General features: G+C 39.2%; 1 protein-coding gene across 1 annotated transcript in view; it reads left to right on the top strand.

The window, feature by feature from the left end:
• The window catches only part of LOC121674639, a 164784-nt gene that overhangs the window by 5528 nt on the left and 141087 nt on the right, over positions 1-18169 (top strand). Inside the window, exons 2-5 of the mRNA XM_042049144.1 lie at positions 756-822; positions 1130-1306; positions 12466-12552; positions 15724-15807. Coding sequence (XP_041905078.1) covers positions 756-822; positions 1130-1306; positions 12466-12552; positions 15724-15807 — 415 coding nt within the window. The remainder of the gene's footprint in view (positions 1-755; positions 823-1129; positions 1307-12465; positions 12553-15723; positions 15808-18169) is intronic.

Raw genomic sequence — 18169 nt, forward strand, 5'->3', positions numbered from 1 at the left:
GGCCTTCCTTAGTTCAATGTGACCATATATATTTCGAGCCTTGTCTCCCCGAGGGAATTACTGTGGAACTTATCTGACTTAAGGTCCCTCGAGATCTCCTGCTGTTTGACTTCACTGTATCCATTGTTGACATCTCTCTAATACTAAATGAACTTTCCATTGTTGTAATGAGCCCTGCTTCCTCTCTCCCCTGGACCATGATCTCTCTTTTGTGACACCTCATTTATAATTGTTTTGGTTCTATTTTCATTCTATTGCGTTGTATGAAAGGGTAGAGCTCATTCATTTTTAGCTGCTGTGTGATGAGCAGATACACTGGTTATGTAAGTGGACTTAGAAAATAGGAGAACGGGGAATGTCAGGGAAGTCTGTCTATAAATATTCTACATAACCAAACTTTTCTAAATGAAGCACTGCCGTTCTGCAAGTGAAATAAAGCAGTTGCTGTTGAATGCATACTGAGAGACAAGTCTTATAATGTTCTTCATTTGTTGAGGTTTCTTTGCATTAATTAAAATTGGGGAAAAACAAAGTATTTTAATCTGACCTTCATTTGGCATTTGTTTTAACTTTTCTTCTATTTTATTTAATTCTTCCACTTCTGTTGTTCAATTAGTGTTTGACCCCTTTAGCAGAGATTTAAATTAAATGACATTTCAATGCCATCCCATATTTAAAATACTGTGTTAGTTGTGGATCATAAAGGATGATCTTCGTTCTTTAGCTAATTTATTCATTTAACAATTTCCCTCCAGAAGTTCCAGCAGAAGGCTCTGAAGCAAACTAAGCAGAAGAAATCCAAGTCGGCTGAATTTCTGATGGGTGAGCCTTGCTTGATGAGTTATTGCTCATAATTTGTGTAAGGATTAATTAACTAATTACAGACAAATGGCTGTGGGCGAAATTTTGCTCTTGCTTGTCAGGGTGCAATTTGTAATTATTTTAATCATTTATTCTTTTTTTTTTTTTTTTTTTTTTAGAGTTAATTTTAACCTAATTCTGTTTTGGCGACATTTGAGGACGATACACTTGAGTCTTTCAGCAAAGGAATTACTAGAAGGAATTTTCTGCTTGTCATTGAAATACACTTTGCTATAATATGCTCTTCTGACCTCCTTGTTTTCTATAGTAAAAGAAGAGAGAGCAGCAGCAGAAGGCATTGAAAATCCAGCTTTTAACATCAGCAGCACAGATCTTTCAGCATACCAGCCTTCAGAAGAGAAAGTTATTAGACATGACAAGCCAGATAGCACCCTTGCAGCTCACCAACAAAAACTCGGGCTGCAAGCCCATGCTGAACCAAGAGGTGAGACATCAAACCTGATTAGCCTCAAATGCAGCAACAGTGGTTGTGTTCCCCATCTAACCTGCACACTCCACAGCCTGTGCTGGGCGTTGCCATCCCAGCATGTTCAAGCAGGCTCCCCAGAAAACCCTGGGTAGGAAATCCAACATGCTGCCAAAAAACATGGGCTGTCTAAATATTTAGAGACCTAGGCTTTGTCTCCATGCTCAAGTGACTCCCTGTGACGGGGTGCAGGTTGTGTGGGCCTCTCTGCCAGTGAGAGTGAGTGCAGTGAGCTGCTGCTCGTGGCAGTGCTTCCCCCAATTTGGATTGAGCTGGGTTTTGGAGGAACTGCAGCCAGTCTGAGCACACAGATGCTGCTCGCTCACTGGCTCCCTAGCATTGAATAGTTTTAAACAGCTTACAGATCCGTGATTGATTGTTGTCCTTAGGTCTCCCATATGCCCTCAGTCAATCGGCATCCTGCCTCTGTTTCATCTTTCATTATTTTTTCAGCCAGTGTTGCTCAGATGCTTGGAGCAGAGTCCTGTTCGCTCAGCTTGTCCAAGGGAGCGATCCTGGCTTTTCAGCTCGGTTTTGATGCAGCAGCTAAAGAATTGCTGCCTTGGGAAGCAATTTCTGTTTATTGTTTTGGTTTACCTGAACTATAAGGAGCTTCACTTGATGTCAGTTCTCCTTTTGCAGAGTTTTGGTATCTTTTAATCTATTATTTAATGACTCCATTTGGAATTATTTTTAACCCTGGATGTTATGGAAAATGGTTATTTTTAGTTCGTAATCCAGTGAGAAAGAAGGTGACAAAAGGAATTTAAAGGTATAATTTAAAGGTATTGCGAGTCATATGAGGAAAATCTTGGGCCAAGATTTAGCATAAAAGCAAAAATTCCTAAAGTCAGACTCAAAATCTTCCCTAAATACCCGTTAAAAAATTTACTTGATTGGACTATGTGGTCTCATTAACTTCAAGTGGACTATGTGCATCTGTGAATATGCAAATGTGCATCCAAGGGCCAAGACTTCCCGAGGTACCAAAGTAACTGGTGTGGCTTTGAACAGTCCTGATCACCCAGCATTACCCATCCAACTCACAAGTGTTGTACCCTTGCACTCCTCCAGCCCAGGTATTTAAATGGGTAAGTGCAGGCTGGTGAGCAGACCTTCAGGCAGTCAGGCTTTTAAAACATTGGATCTTGTTGTGTTAAGATTTTATCCTTGCGGGACTGGAGAGCCCACGGCTCCTAATGGCTTCTTGCAAAATTAGGTTTGGCTTTCCATTTAGCCTTCATGTGACTCTGTGCAGTGCCACATGGAGCAGGAATTCTTCTTCTTTCCTTTGCAGACTGTCAGAACAGTGATTAAGCAGACAAAGGGATTGATTGTTTTTTAATGAAATAGTCTATCTGGCAAAAAATGAAGTCGGGCTCGCTGGAGACTATCCATGCTTTCAGTGGCCTCTTCAGAAATTCATGAATAGTTCCCTCAAGAAAACAACACATTTTTTTTAAAAGCTTGAAATGCGTTTTTAAACATTTTGATTTTTCATCCTAAATAGCATTTTGCTCAAAAAACCCTAGTTGAATATAGTCTTTGTGAAAGGAGCAAAAATTGTTCCATTTTGCCTGGAATGCAATGCCTTGAGACAATGCTAAGTGTTTCTGTAATGGGAGAGGAAAGCTTGCCGAGAGTTGGAAAATTTTGTTTCCCAACACTGTGTCTCCCTTCTTGACCTTCTGTTCATCCAGTTAACCAAAAGATCAGTTAGTCACATAGCTCTAAGTCAAGCAGCTGTTAAAAAGTAATCATCCATTTATACCATCATAAAAAAGTCTAGATTGGAAAATATCTCTAGAGATCATCTGGTCCAACCTTGCATTAAATTATTCTTAGTCTAACTTGTGTCAGCAATCACAGGGACCGGTTAAAATTCATCAAGAGCCACTAATAAGCCAACATCTTCAAGCCTGAAACATGGGAAAAAATCTTCAGGTACCTCATGAACAAATTTTCCCCATTTCCAAGTGTAACAATTCTTCATTAAAGAGGGAAAGAGAAAAGCCAGCTGCACAGGTAAATACAGTATCACATTAATGTAGTAATGTATAAATAGTTATATTTCACAGTCCTCAGTGAAGACTCTGTCTACAGGTAGTACATCCTTCATGCATCAATCTGTTGAGGGCTGGGTCCTCCAGAACCCAAAGATTCAGTTCTTCGAGCCTACCTTCCTTTGTTCCAAGTTCATAGAGGCTTTGCATAGCCGGTGCCATTTCAGCTCACAGCAAAACCAGACGTGGTGTTGAACACTATTGATATCTTCTACCACAGGGGAAACATTTCCACAGCATCCTCTCCTGCTCCTCAGCTCTCAGGAACCAGTACACAGTTCACAAGGCATATCAGCACAGAATTTTCCCTTTTTTTCCACCTGGGATACAAGAGTTGCACCCCATGCTGGAAGCTATTTCTCTAGGAGGGTGTGCCCACACACCAAGCACAGCAGCATAGCCCATGTAAAATAAATGTTTTAGGCTCTACACTGCTCCCTTTCCTTTTTCTCCTCTTCTTCCCTGGATGCTAATAAAATACTCTCTCTGTTGGGGTTACCTCCCTTCACAACTGTTGGCTGCTCTTCCAGCTCTCAGCCCCCAGGCTTAGGTTCAGTTGCTTACTCAATGGGGAATGGCATTTGTCAATTCTAATGCTTGGTGTTAAACTGCACAGCTTAAAACCAGTTATAACCTTGAGCAAAATTATTTAATCACAGGATTTAGCAGATTACAGGTTGAGAACACTATATAAACATCAGGCTGGGTTTTCAGGCTAAGCACTTGGAGGCAAGGCAGAGAGAAGGCAATGCCTTTCCACTATCTTTCCACCTATCGCCCATGTTGTTAATGGCAGCAAATAATAGCCACAGGGGTTACTATCATTTCCTCCACCTGGCAACAGTGTCACAGGCTGTTCCTCTGTCAGCAATTGCCAGAGGGAAGTGTTCTCTAGAAAAACCTCCACCTACTTTTGAGATGTCTTCTTGCACATCTCCATACTAAATATACTGGGAAATGGTGTGAATAGTCAGCTGCATGTTCAAGACAGGCTTAAAACCTGTTCCTGAAATTTTGTTGTTCAGGACTAGGCCACTGAGTAACTCTTTCTACTCTTTGCTCTCCATCATCAGTGAAGTCCTAATACTGTTGTTAAGTGTTATAGTGACCCAGGGGAACTGCCTGACTATTTACTCAGATTAATCTCCTGATTTTTCAGCCAGCTAATTGGTTTCCATCATATTTTCTCTTCTGGATTCTATGCTGGATTTTTTCTGATTGCTTCCATCACCTTCATTTCTTTCACATATCGCTTGTGAAAATAAGTTCATCTAGCAGCAGCCTTGTACTAGTCAAACTGCAATTTCCTTATTTCTTAAAATACTCAGTTTCCTTGTGGCTAAATCCAACCAACCCTTTTGCCTTTCTTCATCTCATCAAACATTGAATTTACAGAGGTTTTCATGATGGCCATCACAATGGAAGGCCTGATAGACAAATTTCCCTGGGAAAAACATTTGGGGTTACATCACACAAATCTGCAAGAACCTGTGTCCACCAGTTCCTCAGTTGTCAGACACCCAATCTCAAGGTGAGCCAATATCAGTTTTTCTCTTTTCTCCAGAGGGGTTTAAACCCAAAAATACATTGTAGAGTGTCCTAAAGTTCAGGCTGGCTTGGTAAAGTCTCTGCTCAGCGAAGAGCTTCCAGCAAACTGTCATGACAGGGGCACCAAACCCCCAGGAATTATTCCATCTTTGTCTGACAGCAGAAGACACGGGCAATGGCTCAAATTCAGATGGATGATGTATGTTACAAGCAATCCCTGAATACAGGACTACTGTACTTAGCATTTTATTGTAGGCCTGTAAAGCAAATGTTATTCTATTTTAGCATTCAATACATTTTGTCCTCAGCTGCTATCAGAAAAAGTCCAAGTGCCTAATACTAGTTTGTGGTTTTTAGTGTTCATTGCAGAGATACACAGATTTGCTCTAGCTAGTGCTGAGAAGAGCCCTGTGGGATGGCACTGTTCACATTGTCACAAGATAAGTAAATATCCAGCCCAACCATACAGACAGAATATATGTCAGATCAAATTAGAATGTGATCTTTCTGCAGTGTCAACTGCACATGCAAGCCGCAGAATCCAGGGATGGGGTGTTTTGAGCATGCTCCCACTGCATGGCCCACCTTGTAGCTGGTGACTGCATAGGCATCTTTGGAGACTCTGATAGTCTGCAGCTTTTGCAAGGAAGAGAAAAAAAAGGCTAATCATGTTCTCCTGTATGCTGTGCACTTGTAAAAGGCTTGAGGCAGTCTGACCCTAAATATTGATGATTCAAGTTAAAATTGTCTCCAGATGACAAGAAGCATTCATTTTTTCCCCATTATCCCCAATACACAAATTTTTTCAAAACTAGATTATCTCCTAAAATCAAAAGCTCTAATTAATTCTACCATTTTATCTGCAACGGGCACTGTTAACATCTCATATCATGCTCCAATAAATTTGCCCACAGAGATTAACAACATCTGAGGGGGGAAAGAAAAGGAAAGAAAAAAAGGAGGGAAAGAAAGCTTTTTCAGTTGAAGACCAGGAACTACTCTTCTAATTATCCCAGATACCGACTGGCATTAGCATGGCTATACTGCTTCTGGGAGCAAATTAGTGTCTACGTGGATCTCTGCTGCATCACCTCCAAGCTGCAGAGCTAGGCTGGGTGTACCTAACACAGTGCTGCATGTGTCCTGCAGGGAAAATCCCGCTGTAAAATAGAGCATCTCTGCTCCTTATCAAGCTAAAGTAGAGAGAAGCTAAAGTAGAGAGAAGCCTTTGCTAAGGAACAGTTACTGCCAAAGGTTGTTCAACTGGGTCAGGACAATATAAGCCCTTCCTTGCTCAAGAATGTAACCAAGCAAGGACCTTGAAGTAGGAATATACTGACAAAAAAGAGCTTTGTGAAGGAGCCATGTGGGATATCAGATTGTTAAAAGTATCAGCAACTCTATTGCGTTCAGTCTGTTTATAGAGAACTGGAGACTAACACTTTTTGAACAGGGTCTAATTTTGTTCCAAAGAAGTGGTAGGAACCCACTGGAGAGACAGCAAACACAGGTGAAGAAATAGGCATCTGCTGTAAATTCATGTTTGTGCTCCATGTGAAGGAAATGGGAGCTTGCCACACTGCTGATTTGTGTTGGACCAAGTGATTTGCATAAAGGATGGGACCAGAAATATGAATCAAAACCATACTCTTTTTTTCCTTAAACAATGGCAAAGTTTGTATCTAATAATTCAAGTTCTATGTATGTTGTTCCATGCTTTCTGATTCCAACAGGGACTTTGAAATGGAAATGCCAAACTCGGTATGCAGGGCATGATGGATCACCATGTATGCATAGCAATAAAAGGGTTGTCATTGGAAGTAATTTTGCGTTGAATTACACAATGTGTAATCCAATTGAAATCAGCAGAACGGCACAAGGTGTAATGTAGTGTGCAAAACGTGATCCATTGCATGCAATTCTAACAACAGGGATACCGCACCACTCATCTAAGTAATGTGTTAAAACTGAATTTGTGAAAGGTAGGGGGAGAAGAATTGTGAAGAATGAATGCATTTTATAATTGGGAAAATACTTTTTCAGAGAGTGACTGAATATATATTTAAGGCTAATTTATTACAGTTGGAAAATGTTTGCCTCGTAATAGTGCTGTCAGATCCTCAAAATTTGGCAAGTTCCCTCTCTGGCATAAGGTGGGACCAGCCAAGCCTCTCAGCCTGGGAGAGTTCAGTATCCATTTTCCCCATTGACATGTGTCACACTATCTAATAGTGTTCCTAAATGAACTCCATCATCATCAGTAAATCTTTTTCTCGTGCCCTCGACCAACAGTGTTTCCCCAGGAAAAGTAGCAGGTCTCACACTGGCATCCCTTGGCACAGTGCCCTCTGTTGCCTGCAGGAAAGACAAAAAAAAGGGAAAAATAACTAATTCCCATGCTGTACCTTTGCTTAAACAGCAGAGAAGGTGGTAAGTCTTGCAGGAGTGGAGCAGGGCGCAAGAAATTGTGAGTGCCATGGGTGCGATGCGGTGTTTTTCAGGGGTTGGGGCGGGAACAGCACAATCTGCCCTGCTCAGGCTCAGGAACAGCCCCTTTGTCAGTGTCCTGTCAAAGCTGACAAGTGAGTTTATTCAAGGCTTGCAGTATAAACATAAGACGCAGTTATCTGATTTCCTCATTACCTATGGTGTCTGCTGAGGATAAGGAGAACGACATATGATACCTTTAAAATATTTTTTTAAAAATTGGGAAGTCACCTGGTGTCGGTAGTGTTTAACAAGCTGTGTTTTCAAGATAAAGTCTACTGTCCTGTCACTGGCTTAATGCTCTTCACGATCAGGGTGCCATTAACATGTAATTTTTCATTGAATACTGCTTAGTATTCCTGAAAATTTCATGAATATTCATGAAAAGCTCTGTGTAAACATCTCTACCACTTTTCCATATATTTGATAATCTGAAATAAAGTTGCAATCCCCGGGAATCTTATTTTAGATCTGCAAAGAAAATACTTATCTATACATATAATATCGAAAATAATGTTAGATACGTATGTCTCAAATGGGCATGAGCTGGGGTAAATGTGACCAATAACTTGGGTCAGTAATGATAATTAAGAACTGAAACTAAAAGTGTAGCTTCTGGTTTCTTTGCCTTGAAAAAATCAGAATGGAAACTTAACATTGTTTTCTGGATTACATATTAATTCACTATGTTCTATAAGACTGTAGTTTTATTTTTAACATCTTCATAACATTTGGATATGAGTAACTCTAGCAACACTAAATTTTGGAATAAAACCTCAAATTTTTTCTTGTGAAAGTTTCAGATTTTCCTATATAATTTTCCACTTTTAAATCATTGCGTATATGAAATAAGAACTTATAAATTCACTCGAAACCCATTCAGTTTTTCACTGTGCAGGAACTCTTACTATTTATGCAGTTTTCATTGATGATTTTTCTTTATTTCTGCATTCTGTGAGATTTGTTTTAAGGTAAAAGGCTTCTTTTTCCTCTCATTCTTTAATTCTTTTGAATGATTTTTTTTAGGGCTCTTTATAGATTTTTTTCAAAGTACAGTGTAAAATCAAAGGCTCAAATAAGCAACTTGTAGATATCAAACTTTATCAGTGTAGGTGCTGAATCATGAAAACAGGTGGGTGGAAGGGCTAGTTACATAACCCATCATAACTTAAGGAAGGTTAAGTGAAGTAGTTGGAGATGCAGGAAGTGGGACCCTTGTCTTCCCTTCCTACTAATCCCAAGTCTTGGTTCTTCCTGGCCGAGTTGAGGTGGTCACTTTTCTTTGAGGATATTCAAGTGTGACCCCAGGACACTGCTTTGGCTCTCATAAAGGAATGGGGAAATATGTTATCACAGAGCCTTCAGTCTGGGCTGCCCAAAGGGCTGTATCTGCTAAGTAAAATGAAAAGTATCCCCAGGGAAATAAGTCCAGTTCTGTTGAATGGAGACAGTGAGTATTTGCTGTGATGTTCCCTAATAGGAATTGCCGCTGAAATCAATGCTTTAAGTCAGGTGTGGGAAAGGAGGACTACTCTTTTCCATTCCCAGCTGCATCACTATGTTTCAAAAGCACTTTGGGTCAAAATGCAGTCTCAGGCTGGGATTTCATCTTTCCAAAATGTCTCTGTCTTATTCTATCTGATACAAAAGGCTTCTGTGGGCTGCCTTAGTAAGGTCCAATAACGTTCTCCCAAGTCATTGGTAGACACATATTGACCATGGTGCTGTCTGAAAAGGCACTTGTTTCTTATCAGGGCAAGTTTGTGCACACCATAATCTGCATATTGTCTTCTAAAGAAAGATGGCTCATGCCAATTTTTTTTCCTTTTATCCTGGAGACCCAGCATCACTCTGAAAATAAACACCAACAATTGTTTATCCAAGCTTTTAGTGGTCAGTCATCTGGCTGTTGATAATTCCTTAATTTTTACATTGGTTGGGAGTTACTTAACAAATTCAACAGAGTTTTTTCTATTCTTTCATTAAACTAAAAACCTAGATCGGTAATACAACATAAATGGAATAATTGCCTGTTATCCAAATTCCATGCTATACCTTTCATGTGTAATTGACAAGGACTACCTGATCTCTTTGTGGAGTAGAGGACAACGTAGAAATTCAGCTTAGTCATGCCTTTCCTGTGTGGTATTCTCAGGACATAGACTACATAATTGACTACAGACATCTTATCTTAAAAGCCGTCTTTTAAGTTTCATCCAGTCCTAGTAATTCGTGTACAGTCCCATGGGCTGCATCCAAGGATTATGCTAATTTTATTAGCAACTCCTCTTGCTTTAATTAAACCGTAGAAATTCCCATCTGGTCACTCTTGTGCCAACACCCTTCTTTCCATTTTTATTTTAATGTATAGATAATCTGTGATTTTGCATTTCAATTCTGATTTCCTGAATTATCCATCATGTTTTCCACATGAAATAACACAATTTTGAGGGGAGAGCGGGACTTCAAATTGAGTTAATGGGTTTGAGGCAACCTCTGGATCAAAGCAAAGACCCAAGTTTCTAAAGTTGGCCAGATCTTTTTTGGGAGCAGGTAGTCAAAGTTACTTGCTCTGTTGAAAGCATCAAGCTATATGGTGCTGTTCAAAATACCTACAAGCAAGCTCTGTATTAACATTTACTGTGTTTATACCACAAAGCAGACTGATGTGAATTCCTTAGTGGACTGTTAATTTACATGTTATATGCTTTCAAATATTTCTGAAAGCAAATGTGAAATGATTGGTAATCTGTTCACATGCTCACAAAATGTTATTAGCAAAATGCCTTGGGCAGTGTGTTACGTTGACTAAAATTGATAATTTTGTATTTTAAAACTAAAGCAACTCCCACTGCCCCTGAGAAATTTTAAGACCTGCCCAGAGCCCAGACCTCCTGGTCACAACGCTTGTCAAGGTGTGTGTGTTGAGCTGAGGGGGAAAAAGACCAAGAACCCCACAAACAGCAACATCCCCCACCCAGAGCCGTGACCTAAGGTTCGTGTGATTCAGCTCTTCTGAACACCTCAATAAAAGTCTTCTGTGGAGTCCTGCAGTTTAAAATAGCTTGTTATCTATAAAATCACCATGAGGAGGTGATTCTGGTGTTCACCACTTGTTCTGCTTATGTAAGTTTTAAAGAGTGTATGTTGCTCTGAGGAAATCAAGCCTGGTGGTTCTTTTTCCTTCTGCATAACTGTCTGTTGCCAGCTGTGTGTGGTTCTGACAGAGCCAAAGACCTGGACAAAATATCTCATACTCCTCAAAGTGTTGAGGTTGTTCTTTTTTTTAAAGAGGACCAGAGAGCAAGCTCTGGTCTAATCTTATTTGTCAATGTATCTCTTTTTTTGAATAATGGTTTCCATGCCTTGCAGACTCAAATATAACATGACACTTCCTCCTAAATGCCAATTATTCTGTCCAGAAGAGTTGCCCAAAAGTCTACTCCACAAAGTTTCACACCAGACTCACATGGGACATTAAAATTCAATAAAAGCTGTTGTGATAATAAGATTGTGCAAAAAGCCTATGCAAGAGCTGAATATTGCTTGCATGGGTGCAACATACGTTCCAGCAATTTACATTTACATCTATGAAATAATTGAATAAAGAAATGCATCATCATTTTCTTTTTTTAGTACGTAGGTGAATTATTTTACCAGCATGTGAAGGGGTGTTCATATAACATCATGGTGCTTTGTGCTAGAGAAAAACAATTACAGTGAATAAGGTAGAATGGCTCTGTTATTGCAGTACATAAGACTTTGATTACATACTGCCAAGATTCATACCAGCCTAGTAGTTGTTGACAGATAAAGTAACAAAAATGAAACTCATTTATTTTTTCTTTATTGAGACCTCAAGGTAAAGCAAATTTTCAGTTCTTGTACTTACTACATTGAAGGAACAGAGACTGACAGTCAAAATGTGCCAGTCCAGAAATATAAATTAAACCTAGTTTCATATCAAAGTTTCATTTAGTCTCTGAAAAGGAGCTGCTGCTTGGATTATTTTTGATCCTAAAACAAATACACTGTAGACAACAGTAGTGTATCTTGGAAGAATTAACCCCCTCATACATTCAGCTTTTATGTATTTCCCAGGATATATATCCATGTCTATTCAAGCAATTAAAAAATTTGTTATGGACTTAATTATTTTACTTTTTTTCCCCTGTTTAATAATGATTTACTGTGTTTGAAATCCAAATGAACATGTGGATGGTTTTAATAGAGTGCAGCACTTTTGCTGAAGAAAAGGCATATTTTGAGGAAAGTCTGCCCTCCCTCCTTTTGTACAGGAAATTCTTCTGGCTTTTACCATGAGTTCTTCTAGGCAGCTAGATACTGTATTATGTCATGATAATTCTAACAAACAATTTTTTTAGTAAATTTGTTTATTTTCTAAAGAGCAGATAAAAGTAGCTGCTAAAATAGCCAAGTACTAAAATGAGTGGGTCTATCCCATCAAAATCTTGGGTTAGTTACCTAGTCCAACTGAACATAATTGCTGTTCAGATTAATGAGGCAGTATCCTAGTATCTCCTCTGTAATTAAACACTTCTCTGGTTCGATACAGTATTAAAGATGCACCAGACGTTGAAACCTCAGTGGTGAAATTTAAAACTGTTGAAATTGGAGAGGTCAGCTGTGAAACACAAATTCCTTTGCAGTATGGAAAATTCACTTGTATGGCGTGTTTCAAGAATAATTTGGCTTATATTGGGGATGCTGTATTTTAAAAAAATTTTCTTACCTTTCCACCATCTGAATTTGAGAGTTTTTTCTCATTAGTTCCTGAGAAAAAGTAACATAAAGTCCACTTGTTTTCAGAATTACCTTTTCTGACCTTTCACAAGATGATAATTGCAGTACCAGTAGGCTTAGAGGACTTGTTAAAAAAATTAAGCTTGTAAAGTAGCAAAAAATGCCCCTTTGCTTGCTGGTGTCGATTTCAAAATTAACATTTTAGTTCATGTGCTTCTAATAATCGCTGACCCTTACTTCATGTGCTTTCCACAGGAAATGAATACAGCAGAAATTACTTTGACCCGTTGATGGATGAGGAAATAAACCCAAGGCAGTGTGGGATGGAGGTCAGTGAAGAAGGTGAGGCAGAATTAAGTATGTAATTTTGGTGTCAGAATATTCTTTTCCATTCATGAAAATGAGGTGTCAGAGATCACATATGCAGTTCTATTTAAATATTGAGGTTTACAATTTAAATTCTAAGCCTTAACTGCTCTGAATACGATAGGCAGTATAGACTTTGATCAAGGACAGTGAGTTAATGGGTGGGTAAAAATGAGGCTGTGCCGTATTCACTCTGCTACTGTAGCAAAATGAAGCACGCTCCAAGAGCATTGTCTACACCATGTTCTTTTTAATTAATGAAGTTACTCCATAACTGAGTGCTAAGCTGTAGCTTTTTCACAATCCTGCTCCCAAAGTCCTCCTTGGAGAGCAATTTTATTACGGAGTTGAATATGTGTTTGCCTAACAGAAGGAAACCCCAGAGTGCGTAAAAGTGCACGAGGAGTTTTTTTTGGTTTTCTTTTTGCCAGTTTAGCTGAGATATTTAGCTTTGCTCTCTGTGGGCGATAGCAGCTAGTGGAAGGGTGTGACTGCAGAGCTGGAAGAACAGAAGTTATGCATAGGTATGAGAGAGATTAACCAGGAGGTATTGTCTAGCAAGGAAATTCTCCTCTGCTGTCATGGCTTTTAGATAAAAAAGGGTGGGAACGGGCCTGCCTGAATTTGCATGGACTTAAGTAAGGACATCATCATGGTAATGAAGTGCTTAGCTATGCGCTGAGTGCTTTGGCCCGGCTCCTGTTGTTAAGCACTAATAAGCTGATGGCACGCAAGAGCCAGCTCTCCTGTGTTACCTGGCTAGCCCTTTGCTTTTCTAAAGCCTGTGCTTATTTGTACTGCAGAGACTTTATAGATGCACAGCTGTAGTCAGATCTAAAAAAAGTTATCTACTGTAAAGGGTCTCAAAGTTGTTCGCTTCTGAAAGTCATGTTGAGACAAAAACTTGTGTGACTAAAAAAAGCAGGCTCTATTGCATATCACTAACTTGAATTTCTATGTTCTGGTGGAAAAAAAGCAGGGTTGAATTACATCTAATCACAATAATTTCCCCATTCACTGTGTAGGAGACCAGTGTAATACCTTGGAAGTTGACTTATGGCTCAGAGTTTTAAAGGGAAGATTTTTTTTCCTGTTGGTCCTGCCTTGGTTCATCTTATGAAAAATCTTTATGAGTCATGATCTGCTTCATAATCAGAGAATGAAAAGCAGATTAGATTAATGTATCTGTGCATGTATGCCTAAAATCGTGTACGGGCAGAGTGGTGACGTAAGGGATATAGGGAAATACAGTTCTCATTGGGAGGAAACGTTCTCTTGACTGCGTTGAAGAGGCTGAGCAATAAACGTAACCGTAAATGCTGATTTTGTATTGTGTGGTGGGGCTTTTATATAGTTATTTATTTTGGAATTTGGAACAGGCTCTTAGTCCATAGACTTCCAGGGTTTGGAGTGGAGAGGTGGTTTTAGTCAATTGCATATCATGCTAAGCCTGAGATCCATGTATGAAGAGCTGTCTTTTGGTGGTCCTCCTTTTTCTCCCCGGCGAAAATGTGACTCAAAGGTTGAGACAACATTTGTTTATTAAAAGTCAATTAGTAACAGTACCAGCCTCAGGCTGTCTGTGTGGACCTCTGTAGAGCAGTTATAACACTATATTTGCCAACACCTCTGCCAAGAGCAAATCTTCTACCTTGGAGATATTCAAAAGGTGCCTGGACACGGTCCTGGGCTACTTGGCTCTGTTTGAGCAGGGAGAACTGGGCTAGCTGGACTCCAGAGGTGCCTTCCTACCTTAACCAGTCTGATTTGTCAATACTTACAAACCAGGCTTTCTGTCTGGCTTCTTTTTCCTTGCAGAAGTGTTAAATTAGTGGAAGTACATTTGTATGTAGTGGATGAAAAAAGACAGTCAGAACTAAAGCTTCGTCCTGCATGGTAATCCCCTGATTGGAAACCATACTGGTTTACCTCCTTTTTTCAGAGTGGCTTGTCACAAGCAAGAGTCAAAACCAGAAAATCATGAAGAAATCAGGGCACACTTTGAAGTTGCACTCTTCTTAGAACTTCAGAAAGCCAGGCTCAATGCCCAAAGAGAATAGCTGGTGAAAAGCATATCTTCAGCCACTAACTATTCTTTAATGGGTTATTCTGTGAAAATGAAGATATTGGCAATTATCTTTTCTATATTTGATAAATTAGATTTGTTCTGGAAATTTGTATGAGTTCATAATGACCTGAGAGCAAACAACATCCCACTATGGATTTGCTTGCCCCCCTTGCCAAGGGAACATTTCAATGTTGCAGGCTAAAACAAACATAAAAGATTCTGTACTTTCAGAAGAGGTTTACAGAAGCCACTGCCTTCTTTGAATGCCCATTGTAACTGAAAAACTTGGCTCTGAAATTTCATGGTAAAAAAGGTTTATTCTTTGAGATTCTATTGAGCACTTAAAAAGAGACACCCAAGCTTGCATGTAGCTGTACTTAACCCACCTGCCTTATATGCATTTCTTTGGTCTTCTATCTGCCTCTCTCCAGTGACAACTTGGAGAAGTCAGGGTATGAGAGATCTGGAGAGAAAATGGTCCCAGTTGCTCATTTCTCCTTTGAATATAGAACCTTTAAATAAATTTTTTTTTAGGTCTTATGGAAAAAGGTAAGCATGCATATCCTTTGCTGCTTTTTAAAATCTGCAGATATTACTAAAAATTTGAATGACTAACCAGCCACAAATTCAAAATTCATAGAGTGTTGTAATTACTACTCATACTAGATAATGTGTTATTATTATGGACAGCAAGGTAAAATTTCTAATGAAGATCCAAAATCACGTTAGAATAAATTAGGTATTTTGATTCTCATTACGAGTCCAATAGAATTCATCTGGTAATTTGAACATCAACAGTCGTTTCAGCTGCTCTATTAGCAGAATTAATAAACCAGTTTCAGTCCAGATCAACATATAATATTGCCCACAATTTAAAAGTATAAATTTTTTATTTTAAATTGTCTTGTATTGAACTGTAATTTCATTCTGAGCTGTGAAACTAGCCCTGTAAAAACTCTCTTCAAGTGTCAAAGGATTCCTGACTTTTGTATTTTTATATCTTTACTTTTCATTTAAAATAGTATTTCCTGAAATACTGCTGGAGGAAACTATAGTCATTTCACTGTTGTTTTTTTAAGATCCTGTGAAATTTGATGAGAGAATCCTGTACGCTAAACTGATGAAGCTTCTAGATGAAGAAAACAAGATGCTGGACTTCCAAGGTAAATAACAAAGTCAATTGCATAAAGAAAAATAAAACTCTTTTGAGTCTGCATGTGGGGAGGAGAGTGGGTAATCCATCTCCTTGAACTCAGAAGTCAAAGGGATGATGATTTTAATGCAAGTCTGTAAGGTCTTTTTATCCAAATGTTTTTGTTTTGCATCATGTTTATGTGGTTTAAGTGTAACTTAAGTGGCATGCTTTCTGTAGATTGTTTCACTGCATGTTGAATTCCACATTTATGAAAGAAGATTGGAAATATCATTGCTTATGTGCTCAAATCTAGAAACTGAAATCCTTATTTAAGCTGATAAACGGGTGGGCAATTTGTCGGATGCACAGGTCACGTGGCACTGTTTCAGGTTATCTATGCAAGGATTTACACAAACAGATGAGTAAGAAAGTGTTTTCTGTGGCCTTGTTAGAACATACAAAGTGATGTTCCATCTACAGTAAAAACAATGAAGTATAAGAGAAGAAATTTCTTCACCTCAAGCCAACAGCCTTAGTTTGGTTTCACTTATTTTTACAGGCATTACTTAAAATCTGGTTGATTCACAACATCTTTACCATAAAGCCTTTACACGAGGCCCACATCAGTTGCTCTCCTCTGGTTCATCTTAGAAGTGACGTTTGTACAAGGCCCAGCTCAGAGCTGCCCTTGTATTTTTTGCCTATCCACTCTCTCCTTTTCCAGATGTCTTTTGTGTCTGTATGAGGCTTCCTGTTGTATTTCAGCAGTACGTGGGCCTACTCTGTGACAGAGAACAGGCAGCTGCCTAGGGCGCTGGAGCTCCAGGAGCTGCAACTTGTTTTATGACTATTTAGTTTATAAGTAACTTTGTTCTACAAGAAGCAAATGTTTTAATTTGCCTAGGATTGCAAAATCTCTTGAACTGGCATTGGTCATATCAGTAACATCCTTGAAACCCATTTTATCTCATTTTAAATGCAAGGGGGAAAGAAGTGCAACTGTCACAACTAAATCCATGCAGATAGTTTAAGCAAAAACCTTTAACAAGTTATTAGCAAGATCTGAATTGTTCTATGTTAATGTAGAACTCCACATTGCTGAGAAAGGTTATAGCAGTGCTGCAGGTTGATTGTTCCTTTTATCACTCAACAACATAGATGAAAATAAAGACATGTTTGGCTGTGAAGTCAACATTATTTGTGAAAGATTGACATGGGGTGTCTGTCTGTGGTACTTATGTAGTCCCTGTCTACCAATATTTATAGCATTTATTGTCAAATTGCACCTTGGAAGCAGTTGTTCTCCTTCCTTTGACTTTAGATGGGTCTTGGGCAACTGGCTTAGATGTCACCACTGCTTTTTGCATGGCTAAAGTTTGCACTATGTGTACTTGGCCACTGCTAAGCAAGGGAACCAGGGAGTGAAGGGGAAGCCTTCTCCATCTCCACTCTCCAGGGTGGTTATTCTCTTACTCAGCAAGGTGCCCTAAAACGTGTCACTCTATTAGAAATATAGTAGCATACCGAGTGTGCTCTGTGGATAGGGAACTCGCGCTGAGGCTGCCAAGGTTGCTGAGCTCACTGCTCACTGACTCAATTCTGGGGCAAGCAAATGCATCAGCATATGTGTCACACACTCCATGTGCACATCAGAGCCCCCTGTGTAGGCATGAGGGCAGCAAATGGGGGACACACTGCAGGCCACTGCTGTTGTGTGTCTCAAGCTGTGCCTTGGTGCTTTTATTTCTTAAAAGTGTCATGATGGGTATCAGAGCTAGTCCTGTGACTGAAGCTGCACACCGTTCTAGCTGAATTTATTACTTTTCTTTGCTTGGGTGAAGAAAATCCAGAAAAGAGAGATTTTCCTGGGGTGGTGAAGCTTGTGCAGTTTCAGCCTCTCCGTGCATATATGAGGGTGTATTTATTTCTGCCTGTGTTTTTCCCTCCCAGTGTTTCAACTCCTTGTTCACTTCCAAACCTTTTTTTTTAACAGGGAGCAAGTCTCACAGGTATGACTTCCCTACCAGTTTTATGGAAGCGGGCAGTTGAGCAGAGCAGACAATCATTATTAATGTCTCCACCGAGGGAAAAACTAATATGGAAGTTTGACCCTTATTAAGCATCAGAAAAACCATAGAAAACTAGGATTCATTTGGTTTCACTCTTACAGAACTGCTTTGTTTCTTCATTTGACCACTGAGGTGAAAAATCACGTAGTTATACAGTCCTAATTAATAGATGATCCCCAAAGGAAAGGAAAGAACATGGCTCAGAATTTATATAATTGTATATTTAAAGCATTTTGTCGCTGAGTAACCTGTTGGTCGCTCTTGTGGTATGTGTTATTTCATATTATATAAATATATTAAGGACAATTATATTAAGGGCAA

This window comes from Corvus kubaryi, unplaced genomic scaffold (genome assembly GCF_017639235.1).
Source record: "Corvus kubaryi isolate FWS band 111438036 unplaced genomic scaffold, C.kubaryi_AGA036_p1.0 69, whole genome shotgun sequence".
NCBI lineage: Eukaryota > Metazoa > Chordata > Aves > Passeriformes > Corvidae > Corvus > Corvus kubaryi.